Source organism: Periplaneta americana, chromosome 16 (assembly GCF_040183065.1).
Source record: "Periplaneta americana isolate PAMFEO1 chromosome 16, P.americana_PAMFEO1_priV1, whole genome shotgun sequence".
In the NCBI taxonomy this organism is placed as follows: Eukaryota; Metazoa; Arthropoda; class Insecta; order Blattodea; family Blattidae; genus Periplaneta; species Periplaneta americana.
In genome coordinates, this window is record NC_091132.1 from 39,863,902 (window position 1) to 39,879,605 (window position 15,704).

General features: G+C 34.4%; 1 protein-coding gene across 31 annotated transcripts in view; it reads left to right on the forward strand.

The window, feature by feature from the left end:
• LOC138692141 (SWI/SNF-related matrix-associated actin-dependent regulator of chromatin subfamily A-like protein 1) overlaps window positions 1-15,704 on the forward strand; it is a 144,905-nt gene that overhangs the window by 59,768 nt on the left and 69,433 nt on the right. For 15 of the 31 annotated variants that reach the window (XM_069815150.1, XM_069815146.1, XM_069815161.1 and 12 more), the window contains 3 exons: window positions 4,425-4,613; window positions 9,500-9,632; window positions 9,883-10,266. In XM_069815150.1, the coding sequence (XP_069671251.1) occupies window positions 4,425-4,613; window positions 9,500-9,632; window positions 9,883-9,917 (357 nt within the window). In that variant the 3' untranslated portion in view covers window positions 9,918-10,266. Of the gene's footprint in view, window positions 1-369; window positions 539-4,424; window positions 4,614-9,499; window positions 9,633-9,882; window positions 10,267-15,704 lie in introns of those variants that run through there. The other 16 variants (XM_069815148.1, XM_069815142.1, XM_069815152.1 and 13 more) reach the window with 10 other exon arrangements.

The window sequence follows — 15,704 nt, forward strand, 5'->3', positions numbered from 1 at the left end:
CCAATTAAATTCGTAGTATAAACATTTTCATCGTATTGTACCCAACCGGCTTCATTTCTAGTTATTTAATACAGTAATTGAAGGTTACTGCCTTCAATTTACATTATTGACTTAACAAGCAGCATTCCCTTAATATTCGGACTATTTAGAAAACGGTCACTTCACTTATATGTCAACGTGGATTTTAATTCCTACGAATTCAATTAGCCGTTTGTTTTAAGATAACCTTTTTACTGCGGTGTATTACAAAAGCCAGCCACCCATCAATGCGATGAGTGAGTCGATTTTAATTACGGTCAAGAAGCAAACACTTTATAGTGCCGGTTGGGTATGATGAAAATGTTTACATTTTTTTTTTTTTTTTTACAGAATAGTAACGTAAAGAAAAAATAATACTACAATTTTCAATGAGGTATACTGTGCATACCCACTCAAATTTTGGGGTTTGCTTGAGTGACCGAGCATACCCGTAGTCGGCGCCTGTGACACATTAGCAAGACCTGTATGGAAGTGAGCATGAACAGTGAAAAATAATCAGGTAAATTGAATTACATCAAATACAATGAACTTATTAGAGCAATGATAGGATGCACTTGCTGGGACCATAAAAGAAATAAAGAAGTCATGCAGGAACTTCAATTACAACCAGGGGCGGCTCTACAATAAGAACTGCAGAGCTGCAGAACCGCCATTTAAATGGACCTGAAAAAAATTAAAAATGAAAAAACGTGCTTTTATGTAATCTAGTTTATTTTTTAATTTATTTTTCCAATTCATTCTCTTTCGATTCGAGATTTTACTGTCTGTAGGAACCTTGAACTGCTCGAGAATTTTAGCTGTAGTGTACTTTTCTGATCTGTGATCGGCAGTTCCTGAAGCTTAACATAGGGTAGTGGGCAGCAGAAAACTGGTTTTCTTCACCGTCCCATAAAGACTGCATTAGAGCTGCAACCGAAGCAGCTCTCTCCAAATATACAAAAGAACCGTCAACACCCTCATCTCTTTATGACCTGCGTTCTAGGCTTCTGGACTATTGTATATCATTACAGTTCCAGTGTATTATAGTACTGTGGGTGGTGTGATGTGATTAGTCAGTGTGTCTAAGGAAATATTTTATATTAAAAATGAATGAAATGAAAATCTAATCAACTAACCCTTTTCGAAATTAAAAGAGAAATTGCATGTTAACTTAAAAAATTAGGACGTCCTATACAAAATTTAAATATTGAAATTTCTCAAAAAAGTCGAGGAAATCATGTAGCCTATTAGTCATTTTAATACCGAAATGTGTAATGGAAACGATTGGTTTTTTTGCTGCGCTCATGAAAACGCTTTCTCCCCCACCCGTGTATTCTGTTTAGAGGAGAAAATACATGGACAAACACCGGAGTGAAGGATTTAGTTAATTTGACTTTAAAAAACCAGAGAAGCATGTGGGGCACATGGTCTATTATATATTCCTTTATTGATCAATAATCTTTATATTAATAATTTATTTTATTTATGTATAATTACTACGTGACTAGTTGTATTAGGTGGGAGAGGTGTAGCGCACGGATGGTTGGAGTAGAATTTCGGGTGCACAGTCATCTTCGAGAAGGGGCTGTAATTACACGCGTTATCCGATTTAGATGCAATAAACAGCATGCCTTTGCTAAATACACTATTTTTCATGCAGAACTGCCAATCTTTGTAACCGCGGGCCGCTACTGATTACAACTATTATACATTTTATAAATAATTACCAGTTCCATTGGAAAAATGATATCGATGTCTAAGAAGTGATACCTCATTTCTGTAAATTTTTCAGGTGATTCAAACAACTGTTACAAAAATTAATTTTTCTCAAACTAGACAACATTTTTATATATGTTTCTACTTTGCAAGATCTTCTATTCGACAGAATATTAGTTAACTGTCCATTTTTTAAACGTAATGTAGTTAATGTAAATAATAGTATAGTTAAACTAAATGATCATTTTTGTAGATACGAGGTATCACTTCTTAGCCATGAATATGCAACATATGCATCTACATAGAATATACGTCACCAAACATCGTAAGTCGAAGATTACATTTGTAAAGTTTCTTTCAACCCATAAGCAGTGCTGACTAGATCAGACGCTATGGACAGTACTCTGTAACAGAGTCGCCAGTATGAAAGGATAATTCCAAGCCTTTGGCATGAGACGAACTCGATAGCTCAGTGGTAGAGCGCCTGACCGGAAAACAGGAAGTCGCAGGTTCGATTCCCGCTCGAGGTTGTGAAATTTTTCTTTCATACCATGGCATGATTGTGACTATAATAGTATTTAAATTCATAAAAAAACCATGCTTCATTGTCGTCTACATCGGAAGAGATGTTTGGGCTGTCCAGAGAAAACATGGGCTGAAAATTCAGCATTGAATCTGTACGAGGCCATTATTATTATTATTATTATTATTATTATTATTATTAATTTTATTCCCCCCCCCCCCCGCTGTTATTTATACTCACTTTAACATCTTTGGTCATGTGTACTATTGTTGAGTACTGGTCCTATTGTTGTGAACTAGATGTATACGTATTATTGATTTGTTATAAATATGATTTCGATGTTGAATGAAGCCGGTGATATTCAGGGATGTTATGGCTCGATTCCCTGGCATTTGCCTTACGGTTGAGGGAAAACCCTGAAAAACCTCAACCAGGAAATTCAACCCGATTGGGAATCGAACCTGGGCTCTCTGCTGACCCCTACACCACAGAGGTGGTCTATTATTATTATTATTATTATTATTATTATTATTATTATTATTATTATTATTACATTTTAACTAGAAATAAAATACCTCCTAAATGACTACACCTAAAATTATGAAATTTTGCACACATATTCAAAACAAGTCTGCATGGAATGCTTTATTCATGCACATGTATAAATATTGTGACTTTTTTAAAATAAATATTGTATATTACATATTAAAAACTAATTAATTAATTAATTTAAATTAACGCTCTCTCTTTCTCTCTAATAATAATAATAATAATAATAATAATAATAATAATAATAATAATAATCTATACTAATAATAAATCTGTAGCCGAAATTTTTCTGGTAATTTTCGATTTTCCAAAAATAATTGGTCCTAACATATATAATTAACCACCCTGAAACCGAAAATCGCTTTTTTGAAATTTTTGTTTGTATGTCTGTCTGTCTGTCTGTATGTTTGTTACCTTTTCACGCGATAATGGCTGAACGGATTTCGATGAAAATTGGAATATAAATGAAGTTCGTTGTAACTTAGATTTTAGACTATATGGCATTCAAAATACATTATTTAAAAGGGGGGGTTATAAGGGGGCCTGAATTAAATAAATCGAAATATCTCGCTTATTATTGATTTTTGTGAAAAATATTACATAACAAAAGTTTCTTTAAAAATAATTTCCGATAAGATTTATTCCTTGAAAAATTTTGATAGGACTGATATTTAATGAGATAAATGAGTTTTAAAATTAAAATAACTGCCATCTAAGGCCGTATAATGAATTAAAAAAACAAATGACTTCGTCTATAAGGGGCATTGGACAGCAACAATCGAAAGCTATGAAAGATAGTCTACAGAGAATGTTTCTGTGTTTGTATGAAGTAATATCGGAAGCTAAATTAACCGATTTGTATAATTAATTATTATTTCACCATTGGAAAGTGTAGTTTCTCTAGATGGACATAATGCTATAATGTTATTACAGTAACTTCTGATATAATATAATATAATATAATATAATATAATATAATATAATATAATATAATATAATATGTAATATTATATAATATAATTTAAGTTATTTGAAGGGTTCAGAACCATAGTGGGCCAAGCGCCATTTACTGAATACGTAGAAAACAAGGGTTAAAATTAAGTTATTACCATAATTCAATGGAAACCTATAACAAGTAAAATAAAATATACACATTAAATCTAAATTATGTCAATCTTCATTAAACTATGATTGCATGTAATAAAAATTAAGAAACATGTTAAAGGAATTGTCATTGCACCAAATGAGTGTCTCTGGACCAAAATGATCGCATTTTAATTATTAAAATACAATTTAAATTAAGTAACATATTGAACGATTTATCCTTTTATCAAACACGAATGTTCCCTGGATCAAATGTCCTATTTTAATTATGTAATTACTTTATATTTATTTCTAACGGGTGCAGCGGAGCGCACGGGTACGGCTAGTAATAATAATAATAAAAGTGATGATAATACTAACGTTATATAGTAGATTTTTAATCATTTTTTTAAGACATGAAATTTTGTAGATTGTAGATACTTGTCCCATTTGGGAAATATATGTGGTTCCTTGCTGTTATACCGTAGTATTTGTTCTCTGCAAATAAATTGACTGTATGTTTCTTTGTAATCAGATCCTTACTCAAGCAGAAGATCGAGCACACCGAATTGGTCAGGATGACTGTGTTCTTATTCAGTATTTGGTGGCAAAAAGAACAGCAGACGATTATATATGGCCATTAATTCAAAACAAACTGAATGTTCTCAATAAGGCTAGTCTCAGTAATGATAACTTGATGAGTACGGAAACGACATTATTGCAGGTAATTTTCTCAAATACTGTAACAAATCAAAGGACTTTATTGTGCTTTATATTCCTTGAAGTAATAAAATTTAAGACTTGTGTCATTATTAGAGGTGGTGAAATTAATTGTTTGTATTTATAGCAAACATTTTTTGGAAATAGCATTTGATAGAATTAATTATTTAAAGAAATAGTGTTTGTAAGTAAATCCTGTTTTGATTTTATGTGAGAGGGGAAAATGAAAATCGAATGCTGGATATAGCCTAATTGGTAATGGATATAAAAGTTAAAATTCTGAACTAAACTGAAAATCGTGTTCAAAAAAGCTGACAATAACAGGTAATAGTGTGGTTATTTACTGCTATAGTCGTCCACAAGCATTTATGGTTGCCAAGGTCACACACTTTCCCTTCTTCTTACTGCAAACTTACTCACCCTCCTACCACCCTAATGGGAAGGGGACCTGTTCTACTGTAAAAATCTGAACTTCCTACACTGCAAAGACAAAACCGAAATTCAGTATCTTGTCTAAGCTTGTGCTGTGCTCTTCTGTGTTATGTGTATAGCTGAGAGTTGTCTAAACTTAAGCTGTGTTATTCATTTTATATATGTAGACACTTTTTCAAGCATTCAATAACTTGTGGCCGAGTGATTAGTCTCTCTGCCTTGCACCGTGGCGACCCGAGTTCGATCCCCGTCTGGATGGTGAACAAAGTGGGCGCGAGGGTTTTTTATCGGAGTTCTCCCATTTCCCCTCATCATTGTCATTCCACCAATGTTCCATAATCACAGTCACTCTGCGAGATCCTAAGCCAGGTGTCCAGAACAAATAAAAAGAAGTCTGAAAGTTCTATAACTTGTGTTTAATAAATACTATTATTGTTCGAGTATGCTTCACAGTCTAAATATGCGTAGGCAGACTAAATAGATCATTTTTTATGTTTACAAATATTTTTAATATCTTTCTAGCAGTGAGTCATCAGCTATTTCTTCCAATAAAACTCAGAGTTATGGCAACAGCTTTTGGTGTTAGTTTAAACATTTTAAGAAATGTTTGTAGTGACGCGATTGAGTCCCTACAAAATGATCCACGCCCACCTTTCCGTTCTCCTAACCATCTCATGATTCATTTTCCGTTTCATAGTCTCGTCCATCATCTACTTTTCCTCTTGATCGTCCCTTCAATCAGTTTACTAGGCCTATTATTAATCTCGTCAATCTTTTTTTTTTCTTCCCTTCATTTCACTTACAGTTGTTTCTTCAGTAATTTTTTTCTGATCAAATTAATTCAGTTCTGATTGTCCTTTCAGCTATGTCCCTATTAAAATGTTCTCAGCTATCTGTTATTTCACACCGTCTCGTCAGTCGTTCTACCCTAATAGTTCCGGATTTTATTTTCCTTCCCATTGTCTTAAATCTTTTTTTTATCATCTCTTGTCACTTTCGCCCCAATCATTTAATCACTCCTGATCGTCTTATCAGTTACTTTCTCCTGATTATCTCGTGTTACTACAACACTATTTCATAAACCTTCTTTCACAATTGACGAGACGCTCACTAGTAAATTATAAACGACCTATAGGCCTAAAAGGAACTGAGACGATCAAGAATGAATGGACGACATGAACACAAGGAGACTGACGAGATTATTTTTTGCAGTGTAACTTGCAAAGGGAAAAGTTCGTGAAGAGGGTGGGTAAGCGACCGAAACTATGTACGACCTTGAACACTTCAGAAGTCTGTGTTCCACTATAGATCGAGCACATTACTTTCTTGTAGTGTTCTGAACTAAACCTGGAAATAAAAAGGGTAGCTCTGAGGAGGATATATTTTTAATTGGATTTCCTTTGGAAGGAAAAAAGACAAAATAAGCTTTGCATCACCCATTTTATTTATGCCTTCAATATTACCGCAATTAGAGGCCTTGCAATCAATAATATTACCATGACTTTTTTTATTTTGATCTTAGTGTAATTCATAATGTCATTAGTCTGTATGGAAATCCATCTAGAATTCTCTAACCAGAATTCTGGATGTAATCCAGCCATGTGGGCAGAGGTAATAGGCCGAATGGGTGATGCTCAATTTAAAGTAATGCAAAAAAAATCCGAATGTGCCAGACAAATCAGTTCCCTTTATTGAGTGCATAACATGACAACGTTGCCAGGCGAGGGATGTAGAGCATAGCGGGAAACCAGTTGAACTTCAGACCTGCACTCTTGTGTCCCTTGCTGTAGGTCGTGTTTTATATCATTAATCCATTCATTCATAATGTTCTGCCCAAGGGAAGGTCTTTCACTGCAAACCCAGCATTCTCAAGTCTTTCTTATTGTCTCCCTTCTTCTTTGTCTCTTCATATGACCCATATATCTTAATGTCGTCTATCGTCTGATATCTTCTTCAGCCCCAAACTCTTCTCCCGTTCACCATTCCTTCCAGTACATCCTTCAGAAGGCAGTTTCTTCTCAACCAGTGTCCCCAGCGAATAGGGATTATAAAGAATGGACACTGAGCGAATTTTCCAGTGTTTTGTTTCTCTGTGCGCCAGCGGCTAGTTCCACTTTCAAGCGCTAGAGGTAGTGTAATCGAGCATACGCTAAGATAATAATTGAGAATAGAATTAAGGCACAGGATCCAAACATCGCCTACCTTATTGCATAATCCAGTAACGCTTTGCTTCAAATAAATTCAAGTTAAAAGCTTTTCCTTATTGCTCAGTGACAAACTAGTTGTAATAATAATATTTTATATTTCAGATATCATAAATTATATTATAAAATAATACAATGCATTATAAAATTAAGTATCGAATTCGTTTAATATTTATATATAATATAATATAGGTATATGGTTTTACTTCTCGTAAGAGTTTTGTTTTTCCATTTTCAGCGCTATCAAATCATTACATATTTTAATTGTTGTAGGGGTCAACGTCTGAACTCTCATTGTAAAGGAACTCTAGAGTCTAGACATTACAGTTAATGGAGGATTTATTATTTTATGGATCCAATTTATTTTATTTGAGTACATAATGTACCTAGATGTATTAATTATATGTATTATATTTCCGCTGTGTCGACTGCTAGCTGGTGTGATGTCAGCGCCAACTCTAGGGAGAAAGCAGAATCTGACACTCTAGCTGGCTTGAAGGTCATTGAAATCGGTCCGGCTACATCCAAGGTACCGACGCGAAGTGTCCATTCTTTATAATCCCTATTCGCTGGTGTCCCCAGCCAGAGTCTGAAGTTTAATTTTCACTTATCTCAAAACTCATTTTTATGACTTATCTTTCACCCAAACACCATCGATATGTAAACTGCAATAATTATTATCAAGAAGTATAATAAAATAAATATGTCAGCATCAGTGGCGGGTCGTGAACTTGTGGATTGGGAGAGCTGCAGTAGATTTCGGTACATACAAATTTCACTTCTTGATACCATTACTAATAAGTATAGGACAAAAATAAATGGACTACATATCGAAAAACCAAAACTTCCTGACTTAGTTGGGAGATGTCTGTGGGACCATTTGCTAATCCCTAAGAAAAACTAATACCATCGATTTCAGTCTGAATTTCAGATCGGCAGACACTCAACTTACAATCTACCAGTTCATTGTGAATTGTCTTAGAATAACCTTAAACAGTGGCATGTTCCAAATGATTTTTGAGAGGCTCGTTTAGATTACTCACGAACTGTAGCAACCCACGAAACACATCAGGGTTCTTCGAATCGTTTTTTCATCATGTCTCCTAAGGGGAAGTTCATATTGGCCACAAAATTTGATACAATCAATATTTTTTAAAATAATTTCACGATTTTTTCTCACTTCTTGATTATGTTTGAGAATGTTCTGTTTGTTTCACTTAATTGCACAGCAGTATGAGTTGCGTAACACAGCCAATGAAACAACATTTTTCAGGTGAGACTGCGAAGATTCGTGCATTTTGCTTTTTAGGGACAAATGTCCTAAATCTGTCACACCACTCCTAGTCCATGCAGCATCACCACCGAAGAGGAGGCAAGGAAAACAAAATACAGATTTTTTTTTTTTTTTCACATCCACGTAACCACAAATGCTTAGCGTAAATTTCATTGTTATACCTCCTTACATATATGCACTATTTCGGCTGGATGAAGCTTAAGTAAGATTTAAGTCGGGTAACGGACAACCCTTTAATTTCACTTCATTACATCAATATTCTCCGCAAGGGAAAGTTGAGAAAAATAAAATTAATATTCTGTAATTCACACACACTCATGCTTACAAATTTGCACTGGTTAAGTTACGGTATTAAGACATCACACCAAAGCAACAATTTTCTAAAACTGGAAAAGAAGTCTCTTTCGTATTTTACGTGCTATATCAAAAGGATTCTACTCATGCAATCATTGCTGGAGGCTGGATATATACGTAATAATAAGGCAAAAGAGAATATTAATTATATTAATTTCGTTATATTAACTCAATACGATTCTACAACAATAAGTATGTGAAGAGAAAAGAAAAATTTTGTCATTAAGTTTCAAGGGAATAGAGAATCCATTTGACGCAGCATTACAATAGCGGTGTGGGAGGAGAGGAAAGATCCCTTGTAGCCTGGCTCTGGAGGCCACTGTAGCGAGATATGGGTTTTAAACAGCGGCAGTTTTCCTCTGCTTCCCTTCACCTCTCTACCCCCTGACCAAGCAAGACACACTCTCTATGAGCTGACCACCCTGCAGATCCCAGGACGACTTTGAATGCAGTGTCATTTCCAATACAGTCGACGTGCAAAAAGATTATGCATAAGATAATAGTACATATTCCCTGCCAGATGAAATATAAAGCAATTTACCAATAAAAGCTGTAACAATTCTTCTAAAAATTAAAATAAATATTATTTTTATTTTCCTGTCAAAGCAGGAGTGCTGCAGCTCCGCAGCTCTTATGGACGAGCCGCCCCTGGTCAGCATTTTTACGTATGCAGTCAGTGGGATGTGTATCCAATCCCGGGAGTATACGTACCATAGATTGAATACCACTGGGTTAGATGGTGAGAGATATAAAAAGTTATTCTTCTTTCTCCTCAAGCATTAACTGCTTGAATGAAAGCAAGCATGGCTGGATGAAAAGAAAGGTTGCATGGTAGGATAGACAGATGGACAAACGAAAAGAAGCATTTGAAAATGAATAATTCTTTTAATGTTACAGATGAAAGACTTTATTGACTTATTACACAGCATCTCATCTAAAATATATTTGTTTATTCCATTATGTATTGACAGCTTTTTTTTTTATTTCAGAATTCAAACAAACCATCTATATTGAATTTCTTTGAGGATATGTCTCCATTGGAAGATACATTGGCAGACAATGATCAAGAGGATTTGGAAGTACAGGGGAAAAGAGCAAAGCTTCACACTGATGTGAAAAATAATGGAGAACAGTAAAGAAAATGTAAACAGAACTGTGCAAAATTATAATAAAATGAATATGAACAATATGTGATTTATTTTGTTACAAATTTTTTTGTAATATTGACTGCTGCATCATATAACAGAATTGCAAGAAAGCTCAATATGAACAATATGCGATTTATTTTGGTTACAAATTTTTTTGTAATATTGACTGCTGTATCATATAACAGAATTGCAAGAAAGCTCATTAAATCATTATTTGCTTGGTAATCAAGTCAGTTTAATAAAACAAACTGGTAAAAGTGTTGAATCTGTGATGGAACTTTTATTATAAATGTAATAATTTCATATAGTGTTGTATATGTGTCCTCCTCAAGCAGCTTGTCATACTGCTTCGCTTTTGCTAATTCTTGCATTATCACCATATATTTTCGAGCTAATATTCGGTTCAAATCTGTCATGTACACTATGATTTGTACAAGTTTCACTGTTGCACAAATTCATGTTAACTAAAGAAATGAGCAGACTGTGCATGTGCAGGTATACTTGTTTTTTTTAAAGATGGGACATGATAATTAAGTGGCTGAGCTTGGAATTGCAGTGCCATGTTGCCAATATGGACTACCACGTTGCCAGCTGATGGAAGCTAGCAATTGTCGTTAAGATGGTTGACATTAGAACATTCATTGACAATAAATTGACGCGAAGGTAAGAAAACAATACAAAAATCGCCAGAGAATCACAGATGAAACATACCAGTGCTAACATTGTGTGCACAATAAATGTCGCCAAGAAAGCTATTAAGCATTCGCCATGTGGGACCTGTAAGTTTGGCAGCTCAACTGTTGTTACCATAGCAACAGGCCTACCACACTATGTGACATTCAGTTGTTTTTCCGATCGCAGCGCTCCTGTCATGTCCCATCTTTAAAAAAAAAACAAGTATAGGACATATGTTCTCCTCACTCTTAACTAAAGATTTGAGGGTTTTCGCTTGTTCTCTCAAAAATTCTAGTCTACAAAAAGCGAACTGAAGTATGAGATGTGGAGCGGGAGGGAAATAAAACAATAAAATGATTTTTCTTCTAAGAAAGAACAGACCTTCAAGAGAAAACCCTCTTACCATGATATTTAGATACATCAATATTAAGAGTCCTTGAAACAAGTTCGGTTCAAAGGAGACGAGAATGCTTCTATGTTTTTTTGAAGATGGTCCCCAAAATGTTAGTTATGGAATGTCTTTAATATATAAATATCATTACCTTGAAAATGTTACGCAGTATGTCATTCCATTGCTATTGTCTCTCCTTGTTACAGAATTGGTAAGGTCAGAGATATATATCAGCTTTCTAGTCCAGAGTAGGATAGGATTAAAGTTCATGCTCAAGATTAGGAAATCAATGCAATGTAATAAATCAGGACAACCTTACCGTATTTTACTCTTCTGACTAGGTTAATGGTCTATTAACAGTTTAAAGAAGTGAGGGAGAAAAATAGAACTAGTCATTTCTGGGACAAAACTATTGGGTGAATAAGTGGCATTACCTGACTGGATTAAATATTTTAAGTGTTTATTTATGTTATTTTGAATAACTGTTTTACTTATTTTTACTGTTTATTTATTTTTTGTATGTACTGTAAATGATTATGAATACTAGTGAAATCAAATGCCTAACACATAACTGCACGTAATGTTTGTTTGTATGCAAGAGGGAAAGAAACATGTATGGTTACTTAAGGTTCAGTATTGATTTTGCGTACCAGTATACAATAGCAATTTAGTTCTTTCAGTTTCGTTTTTTTTGCTCTTAATCGGGAATGACTCAAACATACAAGGCCTATTAGGTAAGATCACTTTACAAAGTAGTGTGTAATAGCAGTTTGCAATGGGATAATAAAATTGTAACTTACATTCTCAATTTTTTTTCAAACAAGAGAATATTTATTTATTTGAATATACATTTTCTTGAACCCTATTTTACCCGAAAGTACATTAGGGTTATAGTTATAGCCTGAGTTTATATTATATTATTATAATGAAAATTCATTTGACGTGGATAACCCAGTCTTGCTACTTAAAATTAACACATATCTAATACAATAATTTGAATTATTTACAGGTCCTTAAATTAATTACATATAAAATTACATTGACGTGGGTAACCCAGTCTTGCTACTTAAAATTAACACATATATACTACAATATTTTGAATTGTTTTACAAGTTCTTAAATATATTACATATAGACTTACATTGACGTGGGTTACCCAGTCTTGCTATTTACAATTAACAATTATATGTACTACAATAATTTGAATTATTTACAAGTTCTTAAATATATTACATATAAAATTACAAAACTCTTTATAGCAGCACATTTTTGTGAACAAATTGAATAGTGGTTTGTCATATATTATATTACAAAAATGTAAATGTCCGACCAAAATAAATCTTTTGTTTTCGAACACTGGACAATGAAACAGAAGAATAATGTTTGATGTGTTACATAAATACATAATTTTAAAAAATCCGACTATGATCACAGAGACTGAAATAAAAAAAAATATTAGATAGGTAGTTCTTTTATTGCTCTGTACCTCTTGAGTACGTTAGTGTGAATGTGGATGCTTTAGCAAAGAAGGGCAGCACTGCTACTTACAGACCTGTTACTAAATCTACGTATTCCTCTGTAAAAAGATTGATTAAATCTACATACTTAGACTTCAACAAACAAAATTTGATAACACAATCTCAAGGGAAAAAATGGAACTCTCTGCATCATAATCCACAGTTGATTCCCGATTTACCACGCAAATCGTCTGTAGCTGCATTTAGATTGGCAACAGACCATGACTGTTTGGCCAAGCATCTGCATAGAATTGGAATATATCAGTCTCCTAACTGCCCATTGTGCAACTCAAATCAAGAAATGGATTCGGAACATCTCAAAATCTGTGCTTCAGTGGCTGGGCACGATAATATCTTTGAAAAATATTGGAGTGCAAGAGGTCAAATGACTTTATTGTCAAATGCCTGGCATTAGAAAACAACAACAACGTTAGTGTGTTAATTGAAGATATTCGTGATTTAATTTTATTTATTTCAATTTTGTTCAAGCTGTATGTGGTTACTTTCTTCAAATAAATTACTTACAGTTAAAGTATAGGCTATGTGTTTAATTAATTTCCCATCTTCAGAAATTTGGGAATCATGAAATAGTTGATGACAAGCAAAAAATAAAAATTAATGAATAAACACTATTTGGCAGATGAAGACGAGAAGAGATGAAATAAATGAGGTAATACAAAATGGACATGGTTATCGACATACTGTAAGTCTTGTGTTTTGCTGAGGTGTATCCATCCAACATGGCATGCATCTGCCCTACCATGTACTGGCCACTATCGTCTCTATCGATAAAAAGATATATATGGTTTATTTAACGATGCTCGCAACTGCTGAGGTTATATCAGCATCGCTGGTGTGCCGGAATTTTGTCCCACAGGAGTTCTTTTACATGCTAGTAAATCTACTGATATGAGCCTGTCGCATTTAAGCACACCTAAATGCCATCGACCTATGCCGGGATTGAACCCACAACCTCGAGCACAGAAGGCCAGCGGTATACCGACTGCGCTATACAGGCCGACTTCTATGTGAATTTGTTAAGATAGGCTATATTATTATTTTGTCATTTAAATGTTTGCTTTATCCTTTCGCTAAGTAACGATATATTAATTGACATTAGAATGCCACATGCATTTTTGTGAACCTTTTTTCGTTAGATGATGGACTGTTGTGCACCACTTGGTTTAGAAGTCACAAGCCGCCACTAAAACATAACGTATATGGTAATGTACCTATGTGCCCTGGACATCTATTGCTGGAGGATGACCTGGCCAATGTTTACTTCATAATTGCCAAATTTTATTGTGAACTTGTAACTCAAGTGTTTGAGCCCATCACTGCTATCGTAAAAAATTACAATGTCAGTGAGCCACGGTTAAACCAAATGCTAAACTCTTGTACGCCCACCTAATGTTTTTGAAAAATTAGTGCCGCTGGAAATGTATTGCCCCTACTGAGATGAAAATATGACTGTGGGTGCTTCTGCCTTCCACAAATCATCTTATGAGAATATAGTTCATGAAGAATAATAATATTTTTTTAACAGTAAGAAAAAATGTTGGCAATATTTTCATGTATTGTGTTTAGTTATTAAATAATTTTATTAGAGAAAGATCAAATCTGTAGGCCTAATTTCAGTGCCGAGAGAGAGAAGGAAGTTCCTTGGCAGTGACTGACTGGACTAAAGTAGTATATAAAAATGGGACTAAATCAAAGAATATAAATGATTATAATTACGCCACACCTCAACCCATCCCAGTGATTATGAATCGTTATGAATTGCTTCAAAGTGATCAAATGAATGACAACATATTCCATAAAGAGAAACAACATGGCGGGAAAAGTGGACAAAGAAGTGTAACCCTACCAGCAACAAAGAAGCACAATATTATAGTTATTGGTGATAGTCATGTCAGAGGTTGTTCAGCGAACATAAAGCATTGCAGTAAAATTCCAATCAGTGTGATTGGCTATGTGAAACCCAATGCCGGAACAAAGCACATTGTAGAAAGTGCAAAATCAGACATTAAACATTTAACAGGAAATGACTTTGTGGTAGTGTGGGGTGGTGCAAATTATATTAGTAAAAACAATGCTGCGCATGCTATCAGAAACCTGACATCACTAGCAAGTAAGTGCAGCCACACGAATGTCCTCTTTATTGGTGCCCCTCATAGATATGATCTGCTGGCCTCGTCCTGTGTTAATGAAGAAGTCAATTCATTTAACGACAGATTAAAAAGAAAGTATGGAAATCTTCAGAAATGTGAGAATAATTGACGTAAATCTGGACAGGAATAAATTTACTAGACACAGTCTTCATCTAAATAATCTTGGAAAACAATTAATGGGAGAAAAAATTATTAGCGAAATACTGGATATAATTGCGAGTTCATCAAAGGATCCCATTGTGATGGACTGGACAAGACCATGAGCGGAAGTCTACAGAAGAAGACGACAATGTAAAAGGAACTGCAGACAGGGGAGACTTGTTAGAAGGAGACGATGGTTGCAGCCGCCAAATTACCCTTCAAGGAACGACCACTCATATAAATTGAGGGAAAGAAGACAGAGGACGGACACTGGAAAGTTTTCTTTTCTCAATCGCACTATCAGGCACTGGAATGCTTTACCTGCAGACTTACTAAAGGCTTTAACAACAACCAAAAATGTATTTAAAAATAGGCTTAAGGACTTTACTAATAGACGGTAATTATACACAGTATTTAAAGGGTGTAATTGATATTTTGTTATTGAAGTGTTGTATCAGTGAAGAATTATGTTGTGCCAGTGAAGTGTGTTGTGTCAGTGAAGTGTGAAACGTGTTCCTGTCAGTGAAGCTTTATAGTTTATAGTGGCAGTTCAAAGTATTTGAACAGTGAAATGTTTTTGAAGTGTTAGTGAAATTAGGATAGAATCAGTGAAATGTGTCGTAGTTCCAGTGCAGTGAGTGAGTTGACAGCGAAATGAGTGTAGTGTTGAAAGGAACGTAGTTCCAGTGCAGTGAGTGAGTTGACAGCGAAATGAGTGTAGTGTTGAAAGGAACTTGTGCAGATATGAACATATCATACTCGTGGGTT